This window comes from Capra hircus, chromosome 1 (genome assembly GCF_001704415.2).
Source record: "Capra hircus breed San Clemente chromosome 1, ASM170441v1, whole genome shotgun sequence".
In the NCBI taxonomy this organism is placed as follows: Eukaryota; Metazoa; Chordata; class Mammalia; order Artiodactyla; family Bovidae; genus Capra; species Capra hircus.
In genome coordinates, this window is record NC_030808.1 from 129,743,449 (window position 1) to 129,771,400 (window position 27,952).

At 46.8% G+C, this 27,952-nt stretch overlaps 1 protein-coding gene across 2 annotated transcripts; it reads right to left on the reverse strand.

Moving 5' to 3' along the window:
* LOC100861210 (PFOXic) lies at positions 2,868–27,731 on the reverse strand. 2 transcript variants are annotated; one of them, NM_001285573.1, is given in 5 exon segments: positions 2,868–3,896; positions 5,488–5,665; positions 26,560–26,755; positions 27,176–27,281; positions 27,520–27,731. In NM_001285573.1, coding segments are annotated over 4 exon segments (492 nt in total). In that variant the 5' UTR covers positions 27,540–27,731; the 3' UTR covers positions 2,868–3,896; positions 5,488–5,495.

Here is a 27,952-nt window from a genome sequence, read left to right on the forward strand (position 1 = left end):
TAAGAAAAACAGGATTCTTGGTGGACTTAGGCTCCTAATCCCCAGCTTCCCCAGCAGAGCCATGGCCTGGAAGAGCTGGGGGGCCTCCCAGAGATGCCCTGTGATGAGCAGGCCAGAAGGCTGCATTCTTGTTCTGCTGCCTGCCTCCAGGCTTGCTCATCCCTACAGGCTAGTTCATTCTGCCAGGGCAGGAGGATGGGGGCCTCAAGGCTGCAGTGGGGCCAGGACCCAAGCTGAGGGCTTCCCTGGGGCTGCACACCTGAGCTGTGGGCAACTGGGGCTGGTGAAGGCACCCCACAAGCCCCTCACTGTTACCTCACATGGGCTTACTTTAACCCTAAGAGTTGGGTACCATTCAAGCTGTGATTACCCAGGCTTACTTTCCAAGGGGAAATTAAAGGGAGAGATGGGTTTATGGGGAACCCCCCCTCCACACACACACACACACCAACACACAAAAGAAAAAGGAGGAAAACAAGAGGGTATGTGTTATAAGCATCTGCAAAGGGGCTGGCCCCCTGGCCAGGCCCACACTATCTTGCATCCACATCTCTTCTGTGAGTGCCTGTGAGCGGGGACCCTGTTCAAGACCTCTTTCCAAGTCACCTGGGGGTCAGTCAAGATCCAGGGCTTGTTGTGAGGAATAAATCTTGAAACTTGTGCCAAGGGCTTGGCCCCTCGCCCAGCCTGCAGCAAATGCTTCATCAGTGGTCTAGCCCTGCCCATGAGTCTTACAGGGCCGGCAAAGAGTGGGTTGGAGCTGTGGCTCCTGCCAGAACATGGGGAGTTTATAAACAGGGTAAACAAGACAGACATTAGAAAAGGGCCTGGGACCCTCAGCTAAGAACTAGGAGAACTGGAGTTCAGAGCATAGAGCAAGATTACAGAAAGGGCCAGAGAGGGCTTCCTGAAGGAGCTGAAATTCCCAGAGGGGCGATGTAGGGACAGGCAGGATTTGGGCCCATAGAGAGGACAGAGGATGACATTCAAGTGCGGAAACAGCCAACACAAAGGTGGGAAACCAGAAAGGAGTCCAGCAGGAGCAGAATGTCTGCAGGGGGCCAGTGGGAGAAGAGGTTAACATTTCAGAGGAGACGCTGGACCTCAAGTGGCCAAACAAGACCCTTAATGCAGGGATGGGGCCCAAACAGGAAGTGCTGCAGATAAAACAGGAAGCTTCACCTTACTGACTGCCCTGTACAGCCAGCCAGGCCTGCCCCCTCGCCTCTACTCATGCAGTTCCCTCACCTCTCTCACCTCCTGGACTTATCCTCCCATCTGCCCTCATACACACTCAAAACTCGCCCTCCCCAAGAAGCCTTCTGTAAGGGTTTGGGAGTCAGACTGGGGTTGAGCAAGTCACTCAACTTCAACAGACCTCCTCTTTATACTCACACTTGCTTAGCTGTGACATGGGAAAAGTACCTACTTCTGTGGCTATACTGAGATGAAATTAGATAACATACGTAAAGTGCCTCATAAGTGTCTGACACATAGTAAGGAGGTTCTCAGTAAACACTGGTGTTCTGAATGGGTTTCAAGCCATGTAAACTCCAACCTTTCCACCCTGTGAAGCCCTCTAATCTTTCCTTTTCTCCTCACACTTGTTGGCATAGCCCCCCACCCAGAACACCTTCCCTACTCTCAGCCTAACACAGTGCCCCACAGAGGCCCAGCTCAGCATCCTCAGGCCTGACATCACATGGTCCTAATTATGCACACCACATTATTGACTGTTCCCTCAGAGGTCAGACCTAGTTGTCCACTCCTTGGAGGCAGAGAACAGTCCACCTTCCTTCCACAGTAACCAGGATAAAGCTGGGTACATGCTGTGTGCTGGGCAGGGACTGCAGCTCAAATATCTTCAAAGACCAGGCAGGTCACACAAATGAGGGATGCAAGCCTGGTGACATACTATAGGGCATGGTGGGGCCTGTGGCAACCTGGCCAGCCTTGCTGTGTGTTGATTGGTTGACCAAGTTGCACAGGGAAGAGGCTCTTTAGAGACAGAAGTCCTGGATCTGTTGGTGGACAGGTGACTATAAGCCAAGTGGCTTCCCTCTCTCTGGACCACAGGGACACTATCTGTCCAGAGAAGCCAATAAATCCTTTCAGGAAGTTCCTAAGCTATGAAAAAGATCAAATGAGTTGGTGTTTCTGAGAACACTTTGAAAGCCTGAGGCCCCATGGGATCTGAGGGACCATGTGCCGAAGTCTTAACATTTTCCCCAAACCAGGCCCCATATCTCAGATGATCAGGAACGGGTGTACTGTTAGCAGAGCTTAAAAGGCCCCTGCTGCCCAGCTGGGAGCCGCCTCCTATCTCCCCAAGATCTCTGGTGGCCCTGGCTCCACAAGAGGGTGGTAATTGGGTCCCTCTGGAAAACAGCAGAAGCGGCTTAAGGCAGCTGGAGGCGGCAGAAACCCTATCCCCTCCAGAGCCCTGACATTCTCATCAGCTCCCTTCCCACCCACCAGCCATGGCTGCAGCTTCCTGGGACCACCTGGCTTCCTGCCTGCCTCTGTTCCCATGGCTCCCTACAGCTCCTCTCCACTGCCTTGGCTGAGGCCAGTGACTGGAGCTGCTCCAGGGCTGTCTTCACTCCAAGGTCTTGGTGGCAGCTGCCAAATGGCACAGTGACCTCCTCAACCCCAGTTCCAATGTCGCTCACTTTCTGAGGCAGGGGGACACTGAGCCCCAATCTTCAGCCCAGCCTGACCCCAGAGGCCAGCTGTCACTGGCCACAAGGAGCACAAGCTGCCCATGAACAAGTGCATTCCTGGCTTTGTATCAGAGATGTACTATGATATTAGGTTGGTGCAACCTTAATTACAGTTTTGAACTGTGAATTTTAAATCATTATAACTAGGTACAAACACATCTTTATTTATCAAAACAGGAGCCATTACAATTAACATGTTTTTTATGAATAAGAAATAAGTTTGTTTATTCCTGTAGCATAAAAATCTGTGCTTCGGAATTTGAAAAACTCTTGGAAAGCATTCTCTGCCTCCTGCTGGTTGTGGAAGTGTTTTCCCTGCAAAAAGTTGTCAAGATGTTTGAAAAAGTGGTGTCGGTTGGCAAGAGGTCAGGCAGATGAGGCAAAACATCCAGCCCAATTCATTCAACTTCTGAAGTGTTGGTTGTGTGATGTGGTTGGGCATTGTTGTAGAGAAGAACTGGGCCCGTTCTGTTGATCAATACTGGCTGCAGGCATTGCAGTTTTTGGTACATCTCATCGATCTGCTGAGCATACTTCTCAGATGTGATGGTTTCTCCAGGATTCAGAAAGCTATAATGGATCAGATGGGCAGCAGACCACCAAACAGTGATCACGACATTTTTCTGGTGCAAGCTTAGCTTTAGGAAATGCTTTGGAGCTTCTTCTCGGTCCAATCACTGAGTTGGTCTTTGCCAGTGGTCATATAAAATCACTTTTCATTGCACGTCACAATCCAATTGAGAAACGGTTCACTGTTGTTGCATAGAATAGAAGACAACACTTCAAAACAATGATTTTTTTTCCAGTCAGCTCATGAGGCACCCACTTACCAAGCTTTTTCATCTTTCCATTTGCTTCAAATGCCGAATCACCATAGAATGGTCAATGCTGAGTTCTTCAGCAACTTCTTCTGTAGTTGTAAGAGGATCAGCTTCAATGATGGCTCTCAATTGTCACTGTCAACTTCTGATGGCTGACCACTCCACTCCTCATCTTCAATGCTCTAATCTCCTTTGCAAAATTTCTTGAACCACTACTGTACTATTTCTTCATTAGCAATTCCTGGGCCAAATGCATTGTTGATGTTGCTAGTCTTTTCCACTGATTTACAACCCATTTTGAACTCAAATAAGAAAATTGCTCAAATTTGCTTTCTAACACCAATTCCATAATCTAAATATAAAATAAACAGTAATAAATCATTAGCCAAAAAAGAACATAAAGCAAGAAATGTACCTTAAAATGATGTATAACATAACCACATTTATTTAGAATGTACTCCAATACTGAATGGCAAATTTCAACAGTGCAAAAACTGTGATTATTTTTACACAAACCCAGTAGTTTCCAGGGCTCGTGCATGCATGCTAAGTCACTTCAGTCGTGTCCAACTCTTTGTGACCCTATGGACGGTAACCTGCCAGGCTCCTCTGTCCACGGGGTTCTCCAAGCAAGAATGCTGGAGTGGGTTGCCATGCCCTCCTCCTCCAAGGGATCTTCCTGACCCAGGGATTGAACCTGCATCTCTTCCGTCTCCTGAATTGGCAGGCAGGTTCTTTACCACTAACGCTACCTGGGAAGCCCTTCCAGGCCTCAAGCACCAGCTATTTACCCAGCACTTCCCATGTCCTTTCAACAGCTCCAAGAGGCGGTATTATTATACCCATTTTTCAAAAGGGAGAACTTCAGCTTGGAGAGGTTAGGTAACTTGACAAGATACAGATATAGAATTTACCCCCAGTTCTCACTAAAAGCTATTGTGTGTGTGTGTGTGTGTGTGGTGTGTGTATACATATACATATACACACACATTATCCCTCACCCATGAACATCCCCCTAGTTACTGCTCTTTCTCTCCCCACTTTTTATCTACTCATCTTAAGAAAATAATCTGGGGAATGCCCTAGTGATCCAGTTGTTAGGACTTGGTGCTTTCACTGCCATGGCCTGGGTTCAATCCCTAGTTAGGAACTAAGATCCTGCAAGCCACACAGTGTGACCAAGACAAAGAAAATTTTCTTTGCTCATTTTCTGCACTTCTTCACCTCCCTCAACTAACTTCAATCTGGCTGCTACACTATTTGCCTCACTCTCGTGTCATAAAATAATATTTGTAAAACGTTCCTAGCAGGAGCAATATAAGGATAGGGGATTCAGACGTAAAAACTATTATATATAAAATAAGCTACAAGGATATATTATACAACACACAGTATATAACCAGTATTTTATATAATAACTGTAAATGGGGTACATGGGCTTCCCAGGTGGCTCAGTTGGTAAAGAATCCACCTGCTGATGCAGACAGAGAAGGCAATGGCAACCCACTCCAGTACTCTTGCCTGGAAAATCCCATGGACGGAGGAGCCTGGTAGGCTGCTGTCCATGGGGTTGCACAGAGTTGGACACGACAGAAGTGACTTAGCAGCAGCAGCAGCTGATGCAGAAGACACCGAGTTCAATCCCTGGGTCAGGAAGATCCCCTAGAGAAGGAAATAGAAACCCACTCCAATATTGTTGCCTGGGAAATCCCATGGACGGAGGAGCCTGGTGGGCTACAGTCCACAGGGTTGCAAAAAGTCAGACATGACTGAGTGAGTAAGCATAGCATGTAAGTGGAGTACAAACTTTAAAAATTGTGAATCACTCTAATGTACACCTGTAACTTATATAATAGTGTGTATCAGCTATACTTCAAAAATAATAAGTAAATAAATAAATATAATCATTTTTAAATGTTCATATTAGTTTTATTAGGGCTTACCAGGTGGCTCAGTGGTAAAGAATCCACCTGCCAAGCAGGAACCCCACATTCGATCCCTGGATAAGGAAGATCCCCTGGAGACGGAAATGGCAACCCACTTCAGTATTCTTGTCTGGAAAATCCCAGACAGAGGAGCCTGGAGGGCTACAGTCCACGGGGTCACAAGAGTCAGACACGACTGAGTGGGAAAACAACAACAAACTCATCAGCTTTATTATGATATCTAAAAACTGTATGCAGCTCAGGTGTCTAACAATAGGAGAATGGATAAAGTAACTGTGTTATAGTCAAACAATTAAATATTACTCAGCAATAAAAATGAACAAAATATGATACACATACCCATACAATATGAGTGAATCTCAAGATTCTTTTCCTGAATGAAAGAATAATTACCCGAAAAAATACACCTGGTAAGAATTTCTGAAGGAAACAACAAAAGAGTCCCCTCTGGGCGAGGGCAGGGACTGACTGCGAGTGGGCAGGAGGGAACTTTCCTACAGAGACGATGATACTCTGTATCTTCATATTATACAGGTGGATACATCAGTCAAGACTCATGTGTGGTACATGGAGGGAAGAACCATAAATAAATATTCAACTCTATTTAATCATATGTATGGGCTTCCCTGCTAGCTCAGATGGTAAAGAATCCACCTGCAATGCAGGAGACGGGTTCAATCCCTGGGTTGGGAAGATTCCCTGGAAAAGGGAATGGCCACCCACTCCTGTATTCCTGCCTGGAGAATTCCACGGACAGAGGAGCCTGGCGGGGTATAGTCATGGGGTTGCAAAGAGTTGGACACAACTGAGCAACTAACATTTTTCCTTTCAATAATATGTATGCCAGGTAATTCCCTGGTGGTCCAGAGGCTAGGACTCAGCATTCTCACTGCCAGGGGCCCAGGTTCCATCCCTGGTTGAGGAACTAAGATCCCAGAAGCAACAAGGCACAGACAAAAAAAAATATATATATATATATATATATATATATATATATATATATATATATGATGAACAGGCTTCCCTGGTGGCTCAGACTGTAAAGAACCCACCTGCAATGTGGAAGACCTAGGTTTGATTCCTGGGTTGGGAAGATCCCCTGGAGGAGGCCATGGCAACCCACTCCAGTGTTCTGGCCTGTAGAATCCCCATGGACAGAGGAGCCTGGTGGGTTACAGTCCATGGGGTCGCAAAGAGTCAGACATGACAGAGCGACTAAGCACAGCACATGCATGCTGAACTGTTTAGAGATGATGTATATTGATGCCTGCAACTTATTTTGAAACTTATCAAAATACAAAAGGAATAGATGGATGACTAGAAGGATGGGTAAATGGACAGACACGTAATAAAGCAAATACAGCAAAACAACAATTGTAAACTCTGGGTAGATAGCATGTATACGTATTATGTTTGAAGATTTTTATAACGAAGTTGAAGATTTTTATAATGGGGGAAGGAGATCATTACCAATAACTTCCTAAAGGCTACATTAAATGAAATCAGAAAAACTGGGTTCAAATCTTGACAAAGCCATTTCCTACCTGTCTGATCTAGGACAAGACTTAAATTTGCCAAGTCTCAACACGGTAGTGCATAAAAAGAAGTTGATAAATAAGGTCTGTGTCACACAGTACTCGTGAGGATGACATGAGAGAACATATATGAAGATACTGGAAAGGTTCATCGTGACCTGAAGCTATAAGAGGAAGAAGGAGGAGAAGGAGGGAGGGGAGGGGGGAGGGAAAAAGAGAAAAAGGAGAGTCTTCTACTACAAATTCACAGAAACCCTAGATTTTAAAATAACTAATAAAAAAATAAAATAACTAATAAAAAAGATCCATTTTTTTCAACTTCTTGCTCTCAAGAAAGAAAAATCCCTAGACACCAGAAATAGAGGGAACTGAAATCCAGAAGAGCAGCACAAGAGAAGACACTGAAGGAGCCCCAGACAAGGGGCAGAGGGCTTGCAGACTGCAAAATCTCCTTAAAGGCGGGGTGCTGCAGTTTGAACCTTCTTATGGACACAAGAGACAGAGCTTTGGTATCACTCAAGGTAAATTAGGAGTGAAAGTCCTACAGAAAGTCAGGACTTGTGAAGAGCTGCACCCTTAGTATAAAGAAGCTTAGAAAAACTTCCCCACCAGCCCAGAGACATAGCAATAAAACTTGTCTCTTCCTGATCGCCCATAAGAAATCAAAACACCATCCTTTCACTACGTGATGGTTTAGAGGTGGACTTCTACCACCCGCATTGTATAGCAATCCCAACTCAAAAAATTAACAAATAAATTAAAAATAGATTCCAAGCTGCTGATGCCTCCAGGGTACCTGGCAAAACCAAAATAAAACCTCTTTTTGAGGTCATTCCTACAACTCAGGCAGTGAGTACAGGATTCTCACTGATAGAGAAATCACCAGTGAAAATGGCAGACAGTACAAAGAAAAGCTTACCATGAGCAAGTTTTTAGACACAAAAAAGCAGGATAAATAGCATCCCAAGAGCGTCTCATAGATGAACATTCTGAAAGACTATAAAATAAGTATGTTTAAAATAATAAAAGAGAAAAAGAGAAGAAACCAGAAACTATAATGAAATACCAGGCAGTTGTTTAAAGAACCAAACAAAATTTGTATAAATGAAAAAATAGTCATCAAAATTAAAATTTATTGGATGAGTAAAATCATATTTTAGATGGAGGTGAAAAGAAAATTACTGACTTAGAAAATAGCTATGAGGAGGTCACCCATAATATTGTACAAAGAGATAAAGCAATGGAAAGATAAAAGATAATTATATGAAAAAGAGAAGAAAATGAAAAAAATCCACAAATTTATAATAGAAAAGAACAAATAATGGGAGAAAAGATAATATTAATAGATATAACAGCCAGAATTCTCAAAAATGATGAATAATATGAATCTTCATAAAGAAGAAGCACTCCAATCCTCAAACAGAATATACAAAAATAATTCCATGCCTAGACATACCATATTAAAACTGCAAAACATCAAGATAAAATCTTAAAAACTGCTAGAGAGAACAGACACATTACCCACCAAGGAACAATTAGGCTTAACTCAACTCAGCAGACACCACAGACGCCAGAAAGTAATGGAACATTCCAAGTATCTTCCGTGTGCTGAGGAAAAGTAACTATCACCTTCAGTGGTCTATATCCAGTGATATTAACATTTAAGAGGGAGAATGAAATTTCTTAATTTCACCAGGATTTTCTACTCACAAACTTTTGGTGAAAGCACCATGAAACTATATACATCAGGAAGAAGGAAATCAAACTCAAAAGGAAGAAATGGGTGAACAAAGAAAATGCAAACAAGTAAGTGACTCTAAAATAAGCATTAACTGTAAAAACACACAGATAATTGTGACAGTCTTAGCACATAACAAGTGCTTGACTGATGTTTACTGGTTGGTGGTGATTCTTGACCGCATATACCTCTTCTGAGACATAATGCTACATATGTTTTGGGCACAAAACACTCAGAAGCACTTCAGCTTATGGTTGTCATATCCTATTCACTTCTTCATTCCAGGAGTATTTTATCACTTCTGATCTGCATTTATTTTTTTTTTCCATCTTCTGTTGATGAGAAAGGGAATTCCAGTTTGAGTTCACTCTAGTATTTTGAAACTCCACTCGTTAAATTTTTAATGAACTGAAAAAATTATTCCCACCCCTCTGATACTGCACCCAACAAGAAAAATCCTCACTGCCTGCCAAACTTCAGAAGAGTTAGATTCTTACATGGCGACTTGGGGCTCCAAGTACAGGTCTTTCTTTACTTACAATGGAGTTACCTCTCAATAAACCCATCATAAGTTGAAAATATCATCAGTCAAAAATGCATTTCATATACCTAATCTACTAAATATCATAGCTTAGCCTAGCCTGCCTTAAACACACTCAGAAGACTATAGTTGGGCAAAGCCTGTTTTATAATAAAGAGTTGAATATCCCATGCAGTTTATTGAACACTATATAGAAATTGAAAAACAGAATGGCTGTATGGGTACAGAATGGTCGTTAGTATATCAGTTAGTTAATCTCATGGTCCCGTAGCTGACTGAGAGCTGCAGCTTGCTACCACTGCCCAGTATCACGAGAGTGTTATACCACATTATCACCAGGAAAAGATCAAAATTCCAACTGTGAAGTTCCAGTTTCTACTGAATTTGTATCACTTCCACACCACTGTAAAGGCTAAAAACCAGAATTCAGGGACCATCTGTACAAGTGCTCCAGCAACCAAAACAAAGTCACACAATATCACTTCCACTGTACCATACTGGTCAGGGAAATCACACGAATCCCCAGATTCAAGGGGAGGGGACACAGACCCTACCACTTAAAGCGAGGAATGCCGCCGAATTTGGAGCTCTTATTTTAAAACTATCACCTGCAATCAGAACACAGCTGAAATTCGGTGCAATTAAAAGTAGGAGGCAGGCTTTACAGGTAGCTCTAGTGGTAAAGAACCCACCTGCCAACACAGGAGACGTAAGAGGCACGGGTTTGATCCCTGGGTTGCAAAGATCTCCTGGAGAAGGGCTTGGCAACCCCTTCCAGTATTCTTGCCTGGAGAATCCCATGCACAGAAGAGCCTGGCAGGCTACAGTCCATAGGGTCACAGAGTTGGACGCAAATGAAGCGACTTAGCGGGCAGTCACACAAAAGTGAAAGGTAAATAACCAGTAACAACAATGAGATCTGTAAGTTACTGAGCATATCCCATGTTCCAGACACTTCCATATTTCACTTACCTTTATGCTGAACCTGTGATATAGGTAGGACTAATACACCCCATCCTACAGAGGAGGATGTGCACTCATAGGGTCAATGCGAATGCCCAAGGTCCTAGAGCTAAAGAGTAGCCAGATTCAAATCCAGGACAGCCACAGGGCAAGGCCATCCTTTTACCCACCCTGCTATGCTAATTCTTAAAGTAATTGAGCAGGGATAGCATACTCCAGTCCTGGCTGCCTATGAGGAATCTGAGCTTGGAGCCAGCCATCAGGAGAGGGAGGTGGCACCCCAGAGCAGGGGCTTCCTGTATAAACAGGAGGTGCATGGGAAGCGGCACTGTGGTGCAGGGACAATGGGCAGTGAGCAGGCAGGGCCTCCTGTCTCCGGTGGGCGCTCAGGGCTGCGGGCGGCCGGGCAGGAACAGCTGGGGCCCTGACTCCCTGACGCCTGGCCCAGGAGAGGAACTGCCCCTCTCATGGCTTTCCCAGGAGGAAGTTCCCCACTGATTCTCGGGAAGCCCTTCCCATCCCAGGCCTCGGCTGTGCCTAGACCTCCTCTTTCTTCTTCAGGAGCATGTTGTCTTTAGGGCTAATCTGGGATACAGGCCTCCTCTGAAGTCCCCGTGGGCTGGAGGCTTGGAGGGTGTGGGCAAGCCAGGCCAGGTTCAGATGCCAATCTAGGAGGCAGCCACCTGTGAAACGTGTGCTAAGGGAAAGAGCATAGGGCAATTAAAGGGGAAAAAAATGGAATATGTAAAGCAAAAAGATCTGACTCCATATCGCAGCTACAGTTCTTACAGCTGTGTGACCCTGGGCAAGACACTTAACCTCTCTGAGCCAGTTTCCTCACTTGTCAACTCTGAAAAGAGTCATTTGAAACTTAAATAAGATAATTTGTGTAAGGTTACCAACACATAGTGAGAGTTACATAAACAGTATCTATGAGTATTTAAAGCACACAGAAAATGGTAAAGCTAAAAAAAAATAAATAAAAAATAAATTGACATATATTGTAAAAAAATAAAATAAAATAAAGCACACAGAAGCTCCTCCAACCTCTGCCCAACAACCAGTTTACTGTAGCATCTAAACTTTCACCATCAGAGAGACTGTGTCACCACTAAAATCACCTCATAGGAGGCAAGGCACCCCAAGTCTGGGAAGCCAGAGGAAGTGGGCTTGAGGGAGGGTCCCAAGCAGCCCCTCACCACTGCCTTCCCAAGGCTCCCCTTACACCACATTCCCCTGGTCACCCCCTCTTCTCTGTCAACTCCTGCTTTTCACTAGCTCCTCAACTCTACCCATCTCTTTTTTTTTTCCTCTCTCTCTCTCCACCCTCCTTGGGTGTATTCATCCTGTCCCATCTATAGGTTAGTGACTCCCAAACCTCTCTCCTGAGTCCACACCTTCACGTCCAACTGCCTCCCAAACACCTCTAGCTGGATGCCCCTTGGGCAGCTCAAATGCAACTTGCTCCTCACAGATAATCATCTCACCCAAGAAACCAGTGGGCCCTTCTCACCATCTTCCTGCTCCTTCCTTAGCAAACCTATCACCTCTCCCCTGTGTGCCTGTCACATCCTTCCATCCTCTAAGCCACAGTCAAAATAGGCTTTCTAACAGACAAACCCTCCCTTTCACTCCCATTTGACAGCCAAATGGCCTCAGGATAAAGTCCAAGTCCCTCAGGAAGGCACCCTTGGCCCTCAGTGATGTGTCAATGGGTAGAGCCTCATGGTCCACTGCCTGCCACCTCCCCCCCACACTGGGCACTGCCAAACCCAGCCGCTGGTGGTTCCCTGAGAACATCATTCCCTCCCTCAGCTCTGGGCCTTTACACACATGCTTCTTACTGGAATGCCTTCCCTACATCTTTCCTTAAGACTTAACCCCAGTATCACCTCCTCCAAGAAGACTCCCTCCTCCTTCCCCTATCAGAACTTATTACACTATACTGTATTTGCCTGTTTGCTTACACAACTCACCACGAAACTGTACTTCCTAAGGGCGAGAACAAGGCCTTCCTCTCTAGATCCCCAGATCCAGCACAGGACCAGCATGAAGCAGTGTCTGGATAAGTTCATTTGAATGCGTGAATGAATGACAAATTCTGCCCAACAATGAATGGTACCTAAAGGCAATCTCTGTGGGACAGCCAGTCTCAAGCAAACCCACATATGTCACAGAAGGCTCCCGGATGACTCATGTAGTTTACTTTAATTTTTGGCCACGCAGTGTGGCATGCAAGATCTTAGTTTCCGGACCAAGAATGGAACCCACGGCCCTTGCAGTGGAATGGGAGCGTGGAGTCTTAACCACTGGACCACCAGGAAGTCCCAACTCATGTAGTTTAAAGCTTGAAAACAATTTTGAGCCACAGCCCCAGAAGTCACGGGAATGATAAACATTCTGTAATGGAACTTTTTTAAAGACTCAAACTGGAGAGAAAACGGGTGGGTGTGGGGGAATGTGCGTGTTTGCACACACACGTGAACAACTGCATGTGAATGTGTGGGCACACTTGCGCAGAATGTATGTGCAATGGTGGGCACACACTCACCATTTGTGATTTGCTCTCCATTCATATACGCTACAGATGAAAGAAGGACCGCCCCGTGACATAGAAATAATGCCCCGGAACTTGCGAGCACCCATTTCTCAGAGAAAATGAGAGCGAAGGCAGCCGCGTCCGTCCCGCATGAAGCTCCAGCTTCCTCGCACAGGGGTTCCCTCGTCTGGACTTTACCTCGTCTCTAGTGTCGCCCCTGCCTAGAGACCGTCTTAGCTACGCCTTCTTGCGGCCACAGGAAGCTGCAGTGGGTCCCGCCGTCTCGGACGGATCCTCTCTTCCCTTCCCGGACGGGCCTCCGAGGCAGGGCTTAGCAGAGGCAGACAGTGAGGGGCCAGAGTCTCCAAGGACTCGAGGAGACAGGGAGATGGCGGGGCGACCGCAGGGCAGGCCCCAGCCGGCCCGGCCGCTCTGGGCGGGCGCGTCTGCGCTGAGAGCCCAGGGCCACGCACCACGCCCGGCGGAGGCCCCGCGCCCCAGGCGCCGGTGCGCTCCACACGGGCTTCCTGCGCCGCCGCGGGCAAGGATGACATGGTAGGAACGGCCCCGGCCCCCACCGCCGCCGGCCGCCGCTTCCGGCGCTGCAAAGCGAGGAAGCCCCCCGGCGGCGTCGGGCCAGCCGGCTTCCGGCCCGCGGGGCGCGCAACGCGGGGTCAGCGTCCTGCACCCTCGGCACGCGGCGTGCCTGGCACACCCGGAAGCTGCGCCTTCCTTCCTCCACCCGAGGGCCTGGGGAGACTGCCCACACAGCATTTGCCTTCTAGTCCTCCGGGACCCTCTCCCATCCAGCATTCCCTCCGCTTCATCCTGGCATCTCACCATCCATGAACAGACACGTTCGGACCCCAACTGTTGGCCTAGAGTCCCTCCCATTCCCAGTCTCTACCTCTCAGAACTATCATGAAATCCTGGATTGATTCATACTACAGTGTCAGTGACGAGAAACATTTGAAGGCCTCATCTTTCCCCAGACTAAATCTGCACCTAAGAGAAAGCAGCGCTAAACTTGGAATCTTAGACATTCATTCAACAAACATTTTCGGCACTTCAGGAACATCAGTAACTAAGAATACAAAGATAAGAACGCAGTCACCACCCTCAGGGAGTTCACACTCTAGGAGATAAACAAATTAAGAAATAATTGACAGCAGAGGGTAATAATTGCTGAGATAGAAGGAAGCACCAACAAAGTGCCATAGAAGCCCAAACACCCAGCCCAGCCTGCTGATGTAGATTATTGCAGTGGTTCCCAGCCTTTCTGGAACCAGAGACGGATTTTGTGGAAGACAGCTTTGCATGGACCAGGAGTGGTGGGGATGGTTTCGGGACAATTCAAGCACATTACATTTATTGTGCACTGTACTTCTAGTCTAACGCCTGCACTGATCTGACAGAAGGTACCAGTTTGCGGCCTGGAGGTTGCGTACCCCTGGATTACTGAGCCAGGGAATACCTCCCAAGAGAAGCCTATGCTTGAGCACACTTGAAGGATGAAGAGCAAGCAACTGAGAGGATGAGCAAGTCACTTTTACCAAGACCCACATGACCCAGGATGCACACCTCGTTTGGAGTGAGAGGAGGGGTGGACAGAAACACAGAGCACCCAAAACGTGGACATGCTGAGAAGGCCACACAGCCTGTTGAAGGCAGGGGGCATGTCCAACTCACCTTCAGTGCCCTCTTTCTGGCATAACATAAACACTTAAGAAACGTTTGTTGAATTACAACCAACAAGCTGATCTATTGTAGAGTCAGTGTGTGTTGTCTTTCTTCCCAATCAGACTGAAGAAAACTCTTCATGCGTAGAAACTAGGTCTTTTCCATGTCCACCATACCACTTGGCACATACCTTGGCACCTGACAGGCACAAAGCTGAAAAGCACCCCTTGATTAAGGCAGTAACATGCTGTTTTCTGCCCCCCCCCCCCCCCCGCACCAGCAGTGGCAGGGGGTGGGGAGGGCAACACAGCCTCTCCTGGGGGCATGACCTTTACCTGCCAGGCCTGCTCAGATTACCCAGCCAGAAATCTCTCCTTTCTTCCTCTTGTCACCTATGGCATTTGCATCTTGGGCTGGGGGGATGTGTACAGGCTGTGTACCTGTCACTTGGAACTCCCTGTGGGCAGAGAACACACATGGCTCTTCTCTGCATCCCCACACCTGGAACAGCCACTGCACAGAAAAGGGTCCAACACATGTGTGTGAAGAAGCAAATTAAGTGATTGCGGAGTTTGTGAATTTGTTCAATCTTTTTTTTTCTTCCTTTCTTCTTTTGGGTGGAATACACTCCTGATATCATCCAAGATGCACAAAAGCAGCTATTTCCCAAACGATCACTTAGCGTCCCATTGTCATTGTCATTAAATATAAGAAAAATCCATTATTCATCCTGCCTGTCCTTCACAGACGCTACCTCAGGGCAACCAAGTGGTTGATAAGGGGTTTCTCTTTATGGAAGAGCCCAGTTAATTAATGAAAAGGAACGACAAGATTAGAATATCACCATTTTGCAAATGAACCCTAAGGAATAAAGCCTCTAGACAGTGATCATCAATGGCTGTTAAAATCCAAAAGAGGAAAAACTAAACATTAGTGTGTCCTGATTGAACTATGGACTTCCCTGGCAGTTCAGACCGTGAAGAATCTGCCTGTAATGTGGGAAAACTGGGTTCAATCCCTGGGTTGGAAAGACCCCCAGAGAAGGAAATGGCAACCCATTCCAGTATTCTTGTCTGGAAAATCTCATGGAGAGGGGAATCTGGCGGGCTATGAACTATGCAACACTATCGGTGAAGTGTTCTTGCCAAAATATCAAACCTGATCTAACCAAGCCTCTAGATCTACTTGCACACAGGAAATACAGAGGACAGAGGAGCATGTTAAAGGATGCCACAGGGATGCAATCAGCAAAATCCAGGCTGTGAGAAGCCCTGTCCTAGAGGACGAGTGGTCCACTATTGTAGAGAAATAATGCATGGAGAAAGAAGAGATGTGATATCTATGGACAAAAAGACTTAGAGACATATTAAACAAATGCAGTAGTCCGTCTAGTCAAAGCTATGGTTTTTTTCAGTAGTCACATATGAATGTGAGATTTGGACTATAAAGAAAGCTGAGCGCTGAAGAATTGATGCTTTTGAACTGTGGTGTTGGAGAAGACTCTTGACAGTCCCTTGGACTGCAAGGAGATCCAACCAATCCATCCTAAAGGAAATCAGTCCTGAATATTCATTGGAAGGACTGATGCTAAAGCTGAAACTCCAATACTTTGGCCAGCTGACTCAAAGAACTGACTAACTGGAAAAGACCCTGATGCTGGGAAAGACTGAAGGCAGGAGAAGAAGGGGACTACAGAGGATGAGATAGTTTATGACATCACCAACTCAATGAACATGAGTTTGAGTAAGCTTTGAGAGTTGGTGATAGACAGGGAAGCTTGGCATGCTGCAGTCCATGGGGTTGCAAAGAGTCGGACACAACTGAACTGAATATATGGATAGGGCTTCCCTGATGGCTCAGCAAGTAAAAAATCTGCCTGCCAATGCAGGAAATACAGGAGACCCAGGTTCAATCCCTGGGACGTGAAGATTCCCTGGAGGAGGAAAATGGCGACCCACTCCAATATTATTGCCTGAAAAATCACATGAACAGAGGAGCCTGGTGGCCTGCAGTCCAAAATGTCACAGAGTCGAATACAACTGAGTGATTAAGAACACACACAAAAAAATATGGATATATGGACCTTATTTGGGTCTTGGCTCACACCAACTGTAAAATCCTTTTGAGATATTTAAGAAAATTTGAACATTAACTGTGTGTTTGATATACTAAAAACATCACCCTCAATTTTTAGACATGATGATGGCAGTGTGGCTATTTTTTAAGTGCTAATATTTTAGGGATATTGACTCTCATATATACAAGTAAAGTAATAGATACAATGTCTCTATTTGGCTTCAAAAGAATGGTGCTGCTGCTAAGTCACTTCAGTCGTGTCCGACTCTGTGCGACCCCATACACGGCAGCCCACCAGGCTCCCCCATCCCTGGGATTCTCTAGGCAAGAATACTGGAGTGGGTTGCCATTTCCTTCTCCAATGCATGAAAGTGAAAAGTCAAAGTGAAGTCCCTCAGTCATGTCCGACTCTTCACGACCCCACAGACTGCAGCCTACCAGGCTCCTCCGTCCATGGGATTTTCCAGGCAAGAGTACTGGAGTGGGGTGCCATTGCCTTCTCCAAAAAGAATGGTGGGGAAAGGGTAAAGAAATGGGTGGGGATATAGAGAAAACCAGATGGAGGTTCACTGTACTATTCTCTCTTCTATTTTATAGACTTGAAATGTGCCACAATAACAGGCTAAAAAGAGATCAGAGACATTGTTATAATCAGTATTATTACTATTACTACTGTATATTGTCACTCTGCTTATTTAACTTCTATGCAGAGTACATCATGAGAAATGCTGGGCTGGAAGAAGCACAAGCTGGAATCAAGATTGCCAGGAGAAATATCAATAACCTCAGATATGCAGATGACACCACCTTTGTGGCAGAGAGTGAAGAGGAACTAAAAAGCCTCTTGATGAAAGTGAAAGAGGAGAGCAAAAAAGTTGGCTTAAAGCTCAAAATTCAGAAAACGAAGATCATGGCATCTGGTCCCATCACTTCATGGGAAATAGATGGGGAAACAGTGGAAACAGTGCCAGACTTTATTTTTCTGGGCTCCAAAATCAATGCACATGGTGACTGCAGCCATGATTACTCCTTGGAAAGAAAGTTATGACCAACCTAGATAGCATATTCAAAAGCAGAGACATTACTTTGCCAACTAAGGTCCATCTAGTCAAGGCTATGGTTTTTCCAGTAGTCATGTATGGATGTGAGAGTTGGGCTGTGAAGAAGGCTGAGTGCCAACGAACTGATGCTTTTGAACTGTGGTGTTGGAGAAGACTCTTGAGAGTCTCTTGGACTGCAAGGAGATCCAACCAGTCCATCCTAAAGGAGATCAGTCCTGGGTGTTCATTGGAAGGACTGATGCTAAAGCTGAAACTCCATTACTTTGGCCACCTCATGCGATGAGTTGACTCATTGGAAAAGACTCTGATGCTGAGAGGGATTGGGGGCAGGAGGAAAAGGAGACGACAGAGGATGAGATGGCTGGATGGATTAGGGGCAGGAGGAAAAGGGGACGATAGAGGATGAGATGGCTGGATGGCATCACCGACTCGATGGATGTGAGTTTGAGTGAACTCCAGGAGTTGGTGATGGACAGGGAGGCCTGGCATGCTGCAATTCATAGGGTCACAAAGAGTTGGACACGACTGAGTGACTGAACTGGCTGACTGACTACTACTACTATTATTATTACTGGGTTTTTTAGTGCTTCTTCTTTAACAGATCCTGTGCTAAATACTTTTCACACAGTATATTATTTAATCTTCTCAAGAAGACTATCAGTTCAGTTCAGTTCAGTCGCTCAGTCGTGTCTGACTCTTTGCAACCCTGTGAATCGCAGCACGCCAGGCATCCCTGTCCATCACCATCTCCCGGAGTTCACTCAGACTCACGTCCATCGAGTCCGTGATGCCATCCAGCCATCTCATCCTGGGTCATCCCCTTCTCCTCCTGCCCCCAATCTCTCCCAGCATCAGAGTCTTTTCCAATGAGTCAACTCTTCGCATGAGGTGGCCAAAGTACTGGAGCTTCAGCTTCAGCATCATTCCTTCCAAAGAAATCCCAGGGTTGATCTCCTTCAGAATGGACTGGTTGGATCTCCTTGCAGTCCAAGGGACCCTCAAGAGTCTTCCCCAACACCAGTTCCAACGCATCAATTCTTCGGCACTCAGCCTTCTTCACAGCCCAACTCTCACATCCATACATGACTACTGGAAAAACCATAGCCTTGACTAAACGGACCTTAGTCGGCAAAGTAATGTCTCTGCTTTTGAATATAGTATCTAGGTTGGTCATAACTTTTCTTCCAAGGACTAAGCGTCTTTTAATTTCATGGCTGCAATCACCATCTGCAGTGATTTTGGAGCCCCCAAAAATAAAGTCTGACACTGTTTCTACTGTTTCCCCATCTATTTCCCATGAAGTGATGGGACCAGATGCCATGATCTTCGTTTTCTGAATTTTGAGCTTTAAGCCAACTTTTTCGCTCTCCTCTTTCACTTTCATCAAGAGGCTTTTTAGCTCTTCACTCTCTGCCATAAGGGTAGTGTCATCTGCATATCTGAGGTTATTGATATTTCTCCCGGCAATCTTGATTCCAGCTTGTGTTTCTTCCAGTCCACCTGAATACTATTATTTCTGTTCGCAGATAAGGGAACTGAAGCACAGAGAGATTGGGTAATAGTCCAAAGTCACACAGCAAGTAGATCCTGGAGCCAAGATTTAAGTATATATCTACTGAGATCCAAGCCCACTCTCTCCCATTCCACCATCTCACTTACCGACACTGGCTTCCCAGAGACCAGGCATCACTCTCTCTGTTTGACAGATGAAGAAGCTGACCCTCTGTTCAGTAATAACTAGCAAAGTTGAAGACACCTGAATCCTTTGATCCAGCAGTCTCACTTCTTGGTAAACTGTAGCACATGAGCACTGGCAGACATATACATGGACATCCATAGCAGACTAGTTGGTAACCTTAAAGAATAGGAAATTACCCAATGTCCCTCAACAAGAACATGGATAAATAAACTGTGCTGTGTCCGTACAATGGAATGGTGCAACCCAGTGAAAATAAATGGAGTTTGTCTTGTATCAACCAGGAACTTTTCTCAAACATAAAGGTGAATGAAAAAGCAAGCAGGCATCTTTCTGCAACAGCAGGATACTATTTAAATAAAGTTAGGAAACAGAGCAATACTAAGTATCGCTTAGAAATGGATACATGTCAAACAAGTATTAAAATAGCGGTGGGAATATTTAGCACCAAATTTACTGTAATCACTTCAGGAGAGAGGGACAGAGAAGGATCAGAGAGGATTCAGGGGAGTCCTTGACTATATCTTCAAGATTTCTTGAAAAAGTTTGTGGAGAAGCAGGAATCCCATTTGGGAGTGCACACTGCTTCATTCTATAAGGAGGGTAATTTGGCAACATCTAACAAGGTTACAAATGCACATACCCTTGGACACAACTCTGCATATTTAGAAATTTTTGTACAGATATATGCACACATCTACAAAATTAGATATATACAAGATTTCACATTACAGTAATTTTTTTCCTTTAATGAACCATCATAGGCTTTTGGTATTTTGTTTTTCATTTTTATTGGAACATAGTTGCTTTACAATGTTGTTAGTATCTATTGTACGGCAAATTGAGTCAGTCATACTTTTATATATGCGTTTGTATGTGTGTGTGCATGCTCAGTTCTGTCCAGCTCTCTGTGATCCCATGGACTGTAGCCTACCAGGCTAGTCTCTCTGTGGGATTTCCCAAGCAAGAATACTGGAGTGGAGTACCATTTCCTACTACAGGGGATCTTCCCAACCGAGCAATCAAACCACGTCTCCTGCATTGGCAGGCAAATTCTTTACCTGCTGAGCCATAGAGGAAGCCCATATTTACATATATCTATTCTTTCTCGGATTTCCTTCCTATTTATGTCACCATAGAGCACTAAGTAGAGTTCCCTGAGCTATACCGTATGTTCTTATCAGTTACCTACTTTATGCCGTGCTGTGCCTAATTACACAGCCATGTCCAGCTCTTTGTGACCCCATGTAGCTTGCCAGGTTCCTCTGTCCATGGGGATTCTTCAGGCAAGAATACTGGAGTGGGTTGCCATGCCCTCCTCTAGGGGATCATTCCAACCCAGGGATCAAACCCAGGTCTCCCACATTGCAGGCAGATTCTTTACCAGCTGAGCTACCAGGGAAGCCCTACCTAGTTTATACACAGTATCAGTAGTGTATATATATTCAATCCCAATCTCCCAGTTCATCCCATCTCCCTTTTCCCCCTTGGTATCTATATGTTTGTTCTCTACATCTATGTCTCTATTTCTGCTTTGTAAATGAGATCGTCTATACCAACTTTTCTCAGATTTCACATATATGTGCTATATACAGTATGGTTTATAAAAGCAAAGTATTTGAAACAAGCTAATATTATGCGGCTCTAAAAAGGGAATGCATTGATACGGAAAGATTTCTAAAGTGCAGAACACTGTGCACTCAATGCTTCCATGTGCAAACAAGTGAGGGAGGACTGGAGAATGCATGTTCAGTTCAGTTCAGTTCAGTCACTCAGTCGTGTCTGACTCTTTGCGACCCCATGAATCGCAGCACGCCAGGCCTCCCTGTCCATCACCAACTCCCGGAGTTCACTCAGACTCACGTCCATCGAGTCGGTGATGTCATCCAGCCATCTCATCCTCTGTCATCCCCTTTTCCTCCTGCCCCCAATCCCTCCCAGCAACAGAATCTTTTCCAATGAGTCAACTCTTTGCATAAGGTGGCCAAAGTATTGGAGTTTCAGCTTTAGCATCATTCCTTCCAAAGAACACCCAGGTAGTATGTTGCATATGCCCCAGAAGGCTACACCCTAAACTAGGTCACTTGCTGCCTGTGAGATGGGCGACAGGGAAAGAATTGAGAGACTTTTCATTGTAAGCCTTCTATTTTTTTTTTTTTAAATTTTGGTATATGTAAAGATATTGCCTGTTCAAAGAACAATAAAAATGTTAAAACTCTGAACCTAAGCAAGGTTTCATAATCTCCAAGGCTGATGTCAATAAGAATTAGGACAGAGGGGAATTCCCTGGTGGTCCAGTAGCTAAGACTCCTGGCTCCCGATGCAGGACCCCAGTTCAATCCCTGGTCAGGGAACTAGATCCCACATATCGCAACTAAGACCCAGCATAGCCAAATAAATAAATAAATAAACCATTTTTTTTTTTTAAAGAATTAGTGCAGAGGTCTGTGTTAACCACTCCACTACCGTGCCTCCCAGCCTGCAGTGGGAGGTGCAGCCTGCCATAGGTGACAGCACCATGCTCCAGGACCTTCCTTCCATCTACACTATTCCTGGGGCCTACATTGTGTATTTCTAGACCTTTGTTCCCATCACCCTTTTGAGGGGGGCCCCTGTTGTTCAGACATGCTACCAGTTCCCATTCCTCAGAAGTACTGCTTCCTAGCAAAAGGTTAAGGCCAAGAGGTACCTGGATAGAGCACACAAGAATCCTGACTGTTCCCACCCAAAGCCCCAAATTCCTGACCACAGTTTCCCCCAACAAAAGCCTCTTGTAGCACCACCACAGCAGCCTGCCAGCAATTACCCCCAATTACAAACCCAGAGCCCAGGAAGGCCTCAATTAGTCTAAAAAGGGGCCTGAGGAGGGGCCAGCCACACAGTGTAGTGCCCACGTATCACCTCCACCCACAGGGCAGCACATTCCTTTCAGTGAAGCCCGGGGCCTTGGTTACTTGGTAAACAAGTCCTCAGGATATGATCCTGAGAAGGCATTCAGCTCTTCTCCGAGTGACCATTCCCTGCAGGCCTCAGTCAAGCACTCTGTCCTGAAGTGCAGCCCCTCTCTGCACAGACTGCACACATCCTTCCCACTCCCCACTATCCCAGGCAGGGTTTGACATTTCCAGGTTATCATCCTCATCAACCCCAGATGAACATCCCTGGATGAACCTGCAGACAGAGGGATGCCCAGGGCTGATGCCTCTAAATCACCATGGTTAGGGACTTGGCTCAATGTGTTGGGAGGAGGACCAAATGCCCATCTCTTCCCAAGAAAGGATGGCCTCTGAATTCTTCTCAGGAGCATCCAGAAACAAACTTGTCCCTGGTCTAATCTTTTCCTGCAAATTCCCTGAGAGGAACACCATCAGGTTGCAGAGCCCTGGGCTTGGCAAACTTTGAGGGTTTCATGAATTAGCCCCCATGCCCGTCTTCTTTCAGAGGGTGTGCATGGCTATGAGAGTGTGTGCATATGTGTGTATACACAGATCTCAAGCTTAAGTGTGACTATGTATTCGGGGAGGACCAGAGGTTACAGGAAATAGGTCTCATAAATAATAGCTAGATTTGGTCAGATGGAAGGAAGGACTGCCTGACCTGGCAGCGACAGAGGCACACACAGAGCTCCCAAGTCAAACTGCCACTTAGTGACTGGGGGCCTCCAGCAACTTACTTAACTTCTCTGAGCTTCAGTTTCTTCATCTATCAAATGGGAATAGTACCAACATTTCAGTTTGTCACAAAAATGACATGAGAGAGACACAGTTTGGGAAAGATTCCTGCTATTCTCCTACTTGCTGCAAGTAATAAATCCTTCCTTATCTGGGAAAAAAAAATTAAATGAGAAAATGCATGTCAAGTCCCTGGTTCAAAATAAGTGTTTAATAAAAGACAGCCACTTTAACCCTTTATTATGAGGACAATAATAGCTGGAGGTACAAAGAGGTCTTCAGAGAATGCTTTCTAGAAGGAAATGTTTTCTAGAAGGCCCTGTTACAGCATGTCTGTCTGTCTATATAACACTGTAATTTGTTCTTCCACTTTGGAAAACTGGCAATTTCTACTAAAACTAAATAGATGCCCACTCTCCTACATAAGCATTCAAGAGTGACTATGAAATGCCCCTCACAAAAAGACATGTAAAAAAACATTGACAGCAGCTTTATTTATGATATCCCAAGACTGGAAATAACACCATCAATAGGTGAATGGATAAGCAAATTGTGGAATATTACACAGCAATAAAGAGAATGAATGTCTGATACATGCAACAAGATGAGTGAATAGCAAAAATATTTTATGCAGAAGAAATCAGACCCAAAGAGTACGTATTATGTACCCCACTTATGAAGCGGAAAGTTAATTTATGGTGATAGAAATCAGAATACATGTTACCTTTGTGAGTAGGTATTGATGAGGCTGGAATTTCTAAGAAAGGGACTACACGTGAAGAAGAGTGGCTCAGATCTTGAGCTGGCCCTGTGTGGTCCAGCCACCCTTCTTCACCTATAGTCCCTTTCTTAGAAATTCCAGTTATTCCCTCATAACTAGGGAAATGGCATCTCTCAATTCTCTGTGGAGCACAGCCATGTTCCAATTCCACTATGATACATTAAACCCATGCTGGTGGGAAACGCTGAGTGAGAAGTAGAGGACAGAGTTTCTGTCCATCAAGGTTTACAGTTTGGACACGGACAAAAGCAACTTTGGGTTTCCCTGGTAGCTCACTCAGTAAACAATCTGCCTGCATTGCAGGAGATGGGGATCAATGCCTGGGGTCAGGAAGATGCCCTAGAGAAGGAAATGGCAACCCACTCCGGTATTCCTGCCTGGAGAATTCCACGAACAGAGGAGCCTGGTGGGCTACAGTCCATGGGGGCCAAGAGCTGAACTTAGTGACGCAAGAGTTGAACTTAGTGACTAAACCACCACCACCACCAAAAGCAACTTTAAACAACACATCAGCTCCCTCCACCCTAGACTTCTCTCTTTGGGGAGCATTCCAGAGGACTTTGGAAGAGAGAAGTCCTGACATGGCCCAGGAACCAGCCCTCTCTGCCTTTTCAACCCTGACCTAGGCTCAACCAGGGAAAAGGTCTACAACTGCTCTGCAGTCTGCCTGGTACAGGGGAGGGCATACACTCCTTGGGACAAAGAGGGGCTGGTGGACTTGAGGCTCAACATCAGTAAGGTAAGGAGGGACCCAGAACTCTGGCCTGCTGCCTCCCAGCTCAGCTATCCACAGGGTAGGGTGGGCAGGGAGGTGGAGGTGGGGGAGATTCAGCAAGACACTTACCAACTGGAAACAACTCTCAGCTCTGTTTGTAAGTTCTTCCCCAGAATGGGTAATGGCTTCTCTCTCTCTCTTTCTTTCTCTCTCTCTCTCTCCATATCCTTACTCTTTCTCGCTCACTCTCCCAAGCACTTATTTGGATAAGTGACTCTGCTAATCCTAACCAGGCAGAATAATACCAGCTGGCCTGGAGCCTGGTGCTGGGTGAATGTGTGCACAAGAGAGAACCACGCAACCTCCTCTGCAGCCTGTCGAAGTTCAGCTACAGGACAGAGATGAAGCCTGTGTGAGGAGCCTGCATGTATTAAAGCGCGTCAGGGGTCTGTTCTGTACCTGAGCTTCTCTAAAGAACTCTAAACAGCGATCTTGCCATGGGAACATCCAGGTGGCAACCCAGTCACATGAAACACAGGCCAAGGACATCAGAGAATCAGCAGGCTTCTGGGAGTGTCAGACTTGCAGACACGGAGCCAAGAGATCAGCCATGGGATAGCTGGGTGTGGGAGTGTGTGAAGAGGCTTAAGGTGCCAGCCTCAGACTGGCAGGTTTTCCACCAAAATGTGCAAGATCCGAGCTAGTATATGTGACAGGTGAGTGTGAGAGAGTAGTGGGGAAAAGGGGAACTGAGCGGGCGCAGGGAGGATACAGGAGCTGACAGACAGATGGATAGAGGAATGTGAGCTGGGGAGAGGGCCCTGGAGTCCGCTGGGCGGGAGGGACCTGGGCGGCTCTAACAGCTGCTGAGGCGTAGAGTCGCGTGGGGATGTGTTAATCAACACGGATACTCAGGCTTCCCTTTTCCCGCCGGCGAAGCACAGCAGAGAGCTCCCTCTTGTCCCGCAGGAGTGGGGAGCGGAGGGTGTTGGAGAGCCCCGCTGGCTGTGGCGCGGGACCCGCTGAGCGGCGCGGGGTTAGCTCTGCCGCCTCGGGCCGCCGCGCCGCTCGCGCGACTGTGGCAGGACTCCCTGCCGCGGGGAGAGGAGCGCCTCGCCGCATGAGAGCCGAGGGCGCCGCTCGCGCTGCCTGTCGGGGCCTCCACCGCGCCGCGCGGGCGCGGGGCCCGCAGCCGTGTTTGGTCAGCGGTCTCATTACCGCTGCTCCGGCGGGAAGACCGGCGCGCAGCGGCGGGCCCCTAGGAAAACCGGACAGGAGAGGTTGGGAGCTCCGCCCGGCCCCTGGACGTGGGCACCGCCCCAGGGTCACTGAGCCGCAGCCCTGCGTCGCCGCGACGCCCTGGGCCCCACACAAGCCTCGGCGCGGTCCACCCTGCAGGCGGGATCCCGACCTCGCTCGGAAGTGGGGCCCTCCCCAGCCTGGCCAAGAGGGTCAGAAGGGAACGAAGGCGCGCCCCACGGCTTCCTGGAGAGATCAATACCTGCAGGCAGGACTCCTCTTCCTGCCACTCAGAAAATCCTTTAGAGCAACCCCTTCCTTTAACCCCAGCCCCTACACACACATACACACACACACACACACACACACACACCACACACACACACACACACACCACACACACACACACACACTCCTCAAAGGCTGAAAGAGAGCTGAGCTTGGAATTCGGGGAAGTGATGACACACACAACAATGCTGTCACACCTGGCTGCTGCAGGCCAGCAGCGGAAATGCCTGCAAGGGGGAGAGAGGCAGAGAAAGAGGACACCAGCCTGGGTGGTCACAAAGAAATAGAGGACAGAGCACCCACCCCCAGGTAGGGACAGACCCAGCTGCTTTTGCCTCTGTCAAAGCCCTGGGGGAGGATGGGCAGTGGGGTCCATCTGTAGCAGCCCTAAGCCCAACTCACACCATTCCTACCCAGAGCCTGGCCATAAATGGGGTAAGCAAGAAAAAAAACACCTTCACTCCAGCTCAGGAAACAACAGCAAAAGTTCTGAAGAAGACCCACTTGCCTCCGTGTATGCTGGAATCAGTGAAAAAAACAAGACACCTTGGGATCTTTTCAGTGGCGGGTGGAGAATGGTATTTAGTGAGGTGAGTTTAGGAGAGCCCTGCTTCCTCTTACTGTGGTGCTCAGGCCACACTGCCCTGCTGACCTCTCTGGAGTCGTCTTCAAGGTGCTGAATTCCAGAGAGCCCGATCACCATGTCCTCTGTTCTTTTCATTGCAGAATGCAGATCAGGAGCCTAAGCGGGAAGAAGCACCTCGTGAGGGTGGCCCGTGGATGCTGGGGAAAAGGCCCAGAGGCCACCAATGGCTCTTCCCCAGAGATTGGGCAGCTTGGGAGGAAGAGGTAGCAACAGGCATTGGGCCAGTCAATCCAGACATGCCAACCAGTACACACAAAATTGCATGCCATCCATTCAGTTCACCTTCCTGCACAAAGGACCCTGGCTCTGAGTGGGACAGGGAGTTTGGGGCATGAGGACTCAAAACACCGGCCATCTCTCTCACACTTTATGTGACTGCAGACTTTTTGTTAAGGCCAAGTTAACCATTAAAAGGCACACTTGAGTATTTTTCCAGCACTGATTTCCCCCAAGACAACCTCCATGCATGCAACTGGGTCCCAGTCAGATTTATGCTGAACATAGATGAGAACTCACCCCCCAACACTGGAGAAAGATCAGCACAAAGGTCTTGTCCAGAGAGAGATTTGAACAAATGCCTCCCTCACAGCCTGTTGTTTTTCTTTCTAGGCTGTGACAGAATCTGTACACTGGCAGGCAGGCCGGGAAGGAAGAATTGAGAAAGAAAAGAAAAGGAGGGAAGAGGGAAGGAGTGAAGAAATAAAGGAGGAGAGGAGAAAAGAGAAGATGAAAAAGAAGATACAATATTCATGAGTCACATTTACTCTGATACATGATATTCAAATGTCATTATGCATCTATAAAGCATAAACGTGTTTTACCCCATAAATATAAATCTCACATCTTATATCTGTGCATACCTGTTTCTGCACACGCACATCCGAACAGCTATCTCACGTGTCACAAGGACAGACCCTGCCCATGACTTCTATTTGTGATACGAAGCACAGACGTAAACTGTCCCCCAAAGCCCCACGACAACTTTCGCGCCTGTGTCGGAGTAGAAGCAGAGTGGGGTCTACTTGGTGTTTTAAAGCGTACGTCCAACCCGTAGGATTAAGACGCGGATACTGAGTAGGTATCATAGGTCCAGGAGCAGCGCGAGGAAGAGCGGGAGCTTCAGGCGGAGCCCCTGGGCTTCTTCTCCCAGCGATCCTCTTCTCCGGCTCCGTCCCGGCCCAGACAGGCCAGGCCGAGGTTTCTTCGTTCAGTGACACGCGTTTCTGGGCTGATTTTTCCAAAGCCACCGCTCAGCCCTCTCTACCCCACCCCCGTCCGGCCCCCTCGCCGTTC

Coding starts and splice junctions, on each gene's coding strand:
- LOC100861210 (XM_018049898.1), bottom strand. CDS start 27,539: ATGTGCGTGTGCAGAAACAG. Junction 27,282..27,519: donor ATGTGCGTGTGCAGAAACAG/GTATGCACAGAT, acceptor GCCAGTGTACAG/ATTCTGTCACAGCCTAGAAA. Junction 25,745..26,559: donor GCCACTGAAAAGATCCCAAG/GTGTCTTGTTTT, acceptor CGGTTTTCCTAG/GGGCCCGCCGCTGCGCGCCG.